This window comes from Schistocerca nitens, unplaced genomic scaffold (assembly GCF_023898315.1).
Source record: "Schistocerca nitens isolate TAMUIC-IGC-003100 unplaced genomic scaffold, iqSchNite1.1 HiC_scaffold_330, whole genome shotgun sequence".
NCBI classification, from domain to species: Eukaryota; Metazoa; Arthropoda; class Insecta; order Orthoptera; family Acrididae; genus Schistocerca; species Schistocerca nitens.
The window spans coordinates 51,765-59,697 of record NW_026045864.1 but is presented as its reverse complement, the minus strand read 5'-3'; the positions used below and the strand labels follow the sequence as shown (position 1 = coordinate 59,697).

Genomic DNA, 7,933 nt, shown 5'->3' with positions numbered 1-7,933 from the left:
GCGCTACAGGACACGTATTTGAGTGATTAATTTTGTACTTAAAACATTTATTTTTCAAGATTTTTGAATTACAAAGAAAGTTTTCCGTGATACATTTCATTCCATTGCTGTAATCTGTAACTCCTGAGGGTATAATTACATTAATCCTCAGGGGGGTACACGCTTACTTTGTGTACCATGTGTTTGGCACGCACAAGGAGCCCTAGCTAATATGGTATTTGCTTATACAACTTTACACATCGGTACCATATTTCTCTAACACATAAATTACACAGCTATCTGATTATTTGACAGAGAAACAAACATTCTTTTTACTACATCAGTGACAGATGTTTACGTAATTACACAGTTGGATACCTTCACACTTACGAAATTGTATTTTGTCTATACTTTGTGAACTGTTCATATTTTTTTGGACCCATTGTGATACTATGAGAGCTTTGAATGATATATTTGGTAAGGGAGCATGATTTTAAAGTACGTTTGAGGTAGATGACACTACTGAAATGAGCAGAGAATTTTTCTAGGTTTTGAAATTATTGGAGGAAGCTACGACGATTTTGAGATTTGACTGAGGTGTTATGATGTTATTTTTTTACGACGACGATGTGTATTATGTTGTTGAGGTATGTTTATGATTAGTAAGCTAATGTTATATGAAGAATTTGATTATGCTATGTATCTAATGATGAAGTATTGAAGAAGTGTCGACGAATTTGTATATGTGTAATAAGGTAAGGAGTAATGAGTAGCGGTTAGGAACTCTGCCTTGTGAAGACGTATGTTGGAAACCGAGAATCGTACTTTTAGAATTATAAAATGTGTGTAAATGCGTGAATGTATCACAATGCCGACGAAAATTTTTTGGACACTGTTATATTCATGGGATTTTGTTTTTACAGGTTTGCAACGCTAATTCTTGACCTGTGAAATATTTTTATTTAAGACTGCCATTGTAGCGGAAACTGCTGTCGTAAATATTTCCGTACGAAAGTTAAGTGACCACCTGCACGTAATACGTCGTGGGCACACAGCTGTGTCAGACACCTGGGCGACAGCCGCCCGAACAAAAAAAAACCATTAGCCTTCCAGCGGCACAGGTAGAAGAAAAAAGAGGCCATTATAATCGCTATTGACGTTCCTTTGTAGAAAGCATCGCAACATTTCACGGCTATTGTCGTTCTAATTGAGAGAAATGCCATATGGCTAGTGAATGACGTTTCACGCCTTGCTTTGCCCATTTTGTTTAATATCTAGTTTCTAGCTGCACTGCAGCACTGGTTAAAATAAAATTTTATAGATGTACTAATATAAATATTTTCTGTCTGCAGATCTATTAAATAATAATTTTGTAATCCACATTCTTCGAAAAAGGAGCTCTTGGAATGGAAAGAACAATAAGAAGGGACTAATACCAGGAACTGCATACATAATTTTCTTTTCAACTACTGAGTAATTTTTTGTAGAATTAGTTTTTGTGGTGCACCACTTTAATTACTTAGACATTAAGATGTGAATATACATTTCCCTTGTCTGCATTGTTGTCTTTACTGTAATATTTTTTCTGCTTGAGCGTTGTCATGTTTAGATATAATTTATTGCTTTTGCTTCTGCTGTTTGCCAGGCATAGTGTTATTGAATTTGACTTTGTATTATTCTGTTAAGCCAGTTTTACTAATGATTTCTTGTTATTATTTGCTGCACAGTGCCTTATATTAGTTGTAATATTGCTGCTTGCTTTGCGAATTTGAATATTTTGTCATTGCTGTTTGTGTTAATTGTTTTCTGCTGCTGCATTGCCTCGTCCCTTGGTATATATATCTGAGCTCAGTAGATTTAAGTTAGCTTAAGAGGGGGTAGACTATATAAGAAACTAACTATGATGAATTGGAAGAAATGCATTGAGAAGCCGCAAGAAACAGATAGGGCCAACATGAGTATTGTACAATGAGCCATATTTATTTTGAAAGAATTATGGTTGGAATACAGAAAAGAGGTACAGATAGGACTTTTGGAAATAATGAGGAACGAAGGGAGATCTCCAAGAACAAAAAAAGTTTTGTTCGCAAGATACTGCAGTAAAAGAAACCCTGTCCTTTCCTTGTGTTTTCCCACTATGTGTTTGTGTTCCCTTGTGTATTTGTGTACTTCCTGTCTTTAGTTGTTTATCTGATAAGACCTATGTTGTAGAATTTTTCTAATACCATCTTATTTTCTTTGTAAACATGTTTAAACAGTATTTGTTCTGTTTTGTTTTAATGCTCATGTGGAAGTTGATATTCCAAAAGTTATTCTGATCTTTATGTATGTACTTATGTCGTTTTTTTGTAACACTGATGTATATGTTTATTTCTATTCTTTTGTAAAGCCCCTATTACCGCAACTGTTATTTGTATTGTTATGTTCTTGAATGATGTGTTTTGTACCTTTGTTATTGTGTTCTTATGTTATAAAATTGTAATTGACACCAGGTCATCAAATTAAGCAACTTGTAAGTTACATTTCACTGCACACGTTTTTGTTGGTCATAGTATATGGACAATATGTGACAAGTAGGGACTGTTAGTGTTTGCACGTGTGTTAATAATTCAGCAAGGGACTGGATAACAGCATTGCTTGTTCTAAGGACAATTCCAACAACTTTGTGAGTGCACAAGTGGTGGTTATGGACTTGTTATATTATCCGCAAGACTCTTCAATGGTGATTGTGTACCTGCACAGTCACAACAGATGGCTTCTGGCCATCTCTACAAGGACTACAGTGGGTCTGCGCCTCTGGTGGCCCACCAGTACCATTATATCTCTACAAGGACTGCAGTGGGTCTGCACCTTTGATGACTCACCAATACCATTATTTCTACAAGGACTGCAGTGGGTCTGCACCTCTGGTGGCCCACCAATACCATAATCTCTACCAGGACTACAGTGGGTCTGCTCTGTGATGACCTACCAAACGATATTCTTCAAAACTTCGATAGACTACGCTGTGGGTTTGCTCTGTTGTGGCCCATTACGTGTCAGCATGTCAAGAGTCAGCACTGTCTTTCCGTTGGAAGGACAACGATACTTCTTCAAGACTGCATGGAAATCCACTACGTCTATGTGCATTTTCTTCTACTGCTCAGACTTTGAGAAAAACACGGCAATTTTAGTGTGATCAACGATCAGGACTGTCTTTATGGACTGTGAGAAAATTTTAGCTTTTGACCAACATTGTATCAATAAGTGTGTGTATTTGATTTCTTTGTTATTGTAATTATGAAAAATTTTTTCAAATCTGTATTGGGCACTGCCCAACCCAATTTGTAAAATTTTTTGTGGGGAGCATGGGGGCTATGTAAGTAGGCTGTTTATGTTTTCTTATTGGCAACGTTACGTAGCGCTCTGTATGAAAATCACTGGCTGTGCTGTTTTATGTTTTCTTATTGGCAACGTTACGTAGCGCTCTGTATGAAAATCACTGGCTGTGCTGTGTGCAGTCTGTGGCTAGTTTGCATTGTGGTCTGCCGTTGTAGTGTTGGGCAGCTGGGTGCGAACAGCGCATAGCGTTGCGCAGTTGGAGGTGAGCCGCCAGCAGTGGTGGATGTGGGGAGAGAGATGGCGGAGTTTTGAAATTTGTAAGACTGGATGTCATGAACTGCCTCCGCCATCCGGTACGCCCTCTCGCGGGGTTTGTCTGTCAGCGCCCAGGATGTCGTTGCTACCCCACTCTCCATGCTCACTCCACTGAAGAGTCCTGCAGAGAAATTTCACCAAAGATAGAACACTCCCACAATGAAACAGTAACGAATTAAGGTAATACTATACTGCTCTGTATTAACTGCTCGGAATATTTTTAAAGGGCTAGACTGTGTTTGTCAGGCTATTATATCAGAACAGATACCTACCTTTTGAGAACAACAGTCTCTTGAGATCGGCCTCCCTCGGAAAATAGGAACATACTCTAATTTGTCCGAAATTTAAAAATAGAGACGGAGCACAAATCTCTTGATGTAAGAGGAAGTGGGTGTTAGTGAAAGCACCCACCCCAGCATTAACCACAAATGATTTAGGGAAATCGTCAATAGCCTAAATCAGACTGATCAGAAGGGGTATGATCTACTGCACGTCTAGGCCCTATACGAGTCCAGCTGCGGTGTCCACACTCCAAACCCAGTTTACTCGATATGGCAGTTCATGTTGAGTGAGGAGGGGCTAATGCTGTTTTCAAAAAAATTTCTGGATGTCGTAACGAAAACGTCTTGTCATAACATGAGTCACTTATTTTATAGCATTGATTGTAATTGCTCATTTAATGCAAAAGATTGTGTTTTATATTTAATAGAAATAACAGTTTTGATGTCTTTGAGGATGTAGTGAAATATAGTTAAGAAGGAGAAGTTCAAGAGCCTACTAGCTCAATCAGAAGCGACGCTCCTACTCGTTGTCGTTATAGATTGCGATAGCGTCGCGTTGAGGGGGACGTACATGAAATTCAGTTTTCAGTTTATTTTTTATTTATTATTAGAACTCATGGACAGTAAGTTCCCAAAGTTCCAATGCTGAAATCGCACCCGAATGCCCGAAAAATAATTAAATCTGTGACGCGACCTTCCTAACACGCCCACTTTTTGAAGCAACAACGATTCTGTGGATTACTTTCAAGCAAAATTGGACAGCTTACATCTAGACGGCTGTGATATTTACTCTTTGGTTTTATAGGTCATCTGTGACAGTGTTCTGTATGTTAGAAACAGTGACAGACCAACTCCTTTGCTTATGAAGAAGCTATTTTTGTTTTGCTCCTTGATACTGACGGAGATTTATGTACGTGTATCATGGTAAGGCTGTCAGGCAGAACCTATCCATTGTAAGTGACATGAAAAGTGCAGTATGGGCTACATATTTCCGCATGGTGTCAACAGATGAACATCCCAGTCTTCATCGGTGCCACGTTAGTTGGTGTAAATACACTACTGGCCATTAAAATTGCTACACCACGATGATGACGTGCTACAGACGCGAAATTTAACCGACAGGAAGAAGATGCTGTGATACGCAAATGATTAGCTTTTCAGAGCATTCACGCAAGGTTGGCGCAGGTGGTGAAACCTACAACGTGCTGACATGAGGAAAGTTTCCAACCGATTTCTCATACACAAACAGCAGTTGACAGCGTTGCCTGGTGAAACGTTGTTGTGATGCCTCGTGTAAGGAGGAGAAATGTGTACCATCTCGTTTCCGATTTTGATAAAGGTCGGATTGTAGCCTATCGCGATTGCTGTTTATCGTATCACGACATTGCTGCTCGCGTTGGTCGAGATCCAATGACTGTTAGCAGAATATGGAATCGGTGGGTTCAGGAGGGTAATACGGAACGCCGTGCTGGATCCCGACGGCCTCGTATCACTAGCAGTCGAGATGACAGGCATCTTACCGGCATGACTGTAACGAATCGTGCAGCCACGTCTCGATCCCTGAGCCAACTGATGGGGACGTTTGCAAGACAACAACCATCTGCACGAACAGTTCCACGACGTTTGCAGCAGCATGGACTATCAGGTCGGAGACCATGGCTGCGGTTATCCTTGACACTGCATCACAGACAGTAGCGCCTGCGATGGTGTACTCAACGACGAACCTGGGCTCCTTACTTAGCTTGCATTTATCGCGAATCTCTTGCCCAACGTAAAGTCCCGAGCAACTGGAAAAAAGCGCAGGTGACGCCTGTATATAAGAAGGGTAGAAGGACGGATCCTTAAAATTACAGACCAATATCCTTAACATCGGTTTGTTGCAGGATTCTCGAACATATTCTCAATTCGAATATAAAGAATTTCATTGAGACAGAGAAGTTGCTGTCCCTGAATCAGCACGGCTTTAGAAAGCATCGGTTCTGCGAAACGCAACTCGCCCTATTTTCACACGATATCTTGCGAACCATGGATGAAGTGTGTCAGACGGATGCCATATTCCTTGACTTCCGGAAAGAGTTTGACTCGTGCCCCACTGCAGACTCCTAACTAAGGTACGAGCGTATGAGATTGGTTCCCAAATATGTGAGTGGCTCGAAGACTTCTTAAGTAATAGAACCCAATACGTTGTCCTCGATGGTGAGTGTTCATCGGAGGTGAGAGTATCATCTGGAGTGCCCCAGGGAAGTGTGGTAGGTCCGCTGTTGTTTTCTATCTACATAAATGATCTTTTGAATAGCGTGGATAGCAATGTGCGGCTGTTTGCTGATGATGCTGTGGTGTACAGGAAGGTGTCGTCGTTGACTATAGGAGGATACAAGATGACTTGGACAGGATTTGTGATTGGTGGAGAGAATGGCAGCTAAGTCTAAATATACACTCCTGGAAATTGAAATAAGAACACCGTGAATTCATTGTCCCAGGAAGGGGAAACTTTATTGACACATTCCTGGGGTCAGATACATCACATGATCACACTGACAGAACCACAGGCACATAGACACAGGCAACAGAGCATGCACAATGTCGGCACTAGTACAGTGTATATCCACCTTTCGCAGCAATGCAGGCTGCTATTCTCCCATGGAGACGATCGTAGAGATGCTGGATGTAGTCCTGTGGAACGGCTTGCCATGCCATTTCCACCTGGCGCCTCAGTTGGACCAGCGTTCGTGCTGGACGTGCAGACCGCGTGAGACGACGCTTCATCCAGTCCCAAACATGCTCAATGGGGGACAGATCCGGAGATCTTGCTGGCCAGGGTAGTTGACTTACACCTTCTAGAGCACGTTGGGTGGCACGGGATACATGCGGACGTGCATTGTCCTGTTGGAACAGCAAGTTCCCTTGCCGGTCTAGGAATGGTAGAACGATGGGTTCGATGACGGTTTGGATGTACCGTGCACTATTCAGTGTCCCCTCGACGATCACCAGTGGTGTACGGCCAGTGTAGGAGATCGCTCCCCACACCATGATGCCGGGTGTTGGCCCTGTGTGCCTCGGTCGTATGCAGTCCTGATTGTGGCGCTCACCTGCACGGCGCCAAACACGCATACGACCATCATTGGCACCAAGGCAGAAGCGACTCTCATCGCTGAAGACGACACGTCTCCATTCGTCCCTCCATTCACGCCTGTCGCGACACCACTGGAGGCGGGCTGCACGATGTTGGGGCGTGAGCGGAAGACGGCCTAACGGTGTGCGGGACCGTAGCCCAGCTTGATGGAGACGGTTGCGAATGGTCCTCGCCGATACCCCAGGAGCAACAGTGTCCCTAATTTGCTGGGAAGTGGCGGTGCGGTCCCCTACGGCACTGCGTAGGATCCTACGGTCTTGGCGTGCATCCGTGCGTCGCTGCGGTTCGGTCCCAGGTCGACGGGCACGTGCACCTTCCGCCGACCACTGGCGACAACATCGATGTACTGTGGAGACCTCACGCCCCACGTGTTGAGCAATTCGGCGGTACGTCCACCCGGCCTCCCGCATGCCCACTATACGCCCTCGCTCAAAGTCCGTCAACTGCACATACGGTTCACGTCCACGCTGTCGCGGCATGCTACCAGTGTTAAAGACTGCGATGGAGCTCCGTATGCCACGGCAAACTGGCTGACACTGACGGCGGCGGTGCACAAATGCTGCGCAGCTAGCGCCATTCGACGGCCAACACCGCGGTTCCTGGTGTGTCCGCTGTGCCGTGCGTGTGATCATTGCTTGTACAGCCCTCTCGCAGTGTCCGGAGCAAGTATGGTGGGTCTGACACACCGGTGTCAATGTGTTCTTTTTTCCATTTCCAGGAGTGTAGATAAATGTAAATTAATGCAGATGAATAGGAAAAAGAATCCCGTAATGTTTGAATACTCCATTAGTAGTGTAGCGCTTGACACAGTCACGTCGATTAAATATTTGGGCGTAACATTGCAGAGCGATATGAAGTGGGACAAGCATGTAATGGCAGTTGTGGGGAAGGCGGATAGTCATCT

The 7,933-nt window shown here is 43.4% G+C and overlaps 1 protein-coding gene across 1 annotated transcript in view; it reads right to left on the bottom strand.

Annotated features, from left to right (window-relative positions):
• Positions 1-3,088: 3,088 nt before the first annotated feature.
• Positions 3,089-7,933, bottom strand: part of LOC126226608 (juvenile hormone esterase-like) — a gene marked incomplete at its 5' end in the record, with an annotated part of 38,130 nt that continues 33,285 nt past the window's right edge. The window contains one exon of the mRNA XM_049942230.1: positions 3,089-3,736. Within this exon, the coding sequence (XP_049798187.1) occupies positions 3,435-3,736 (302 nt within the window). The remainder of the gene's footprint in view (positions 3,737-7,933) is intronic.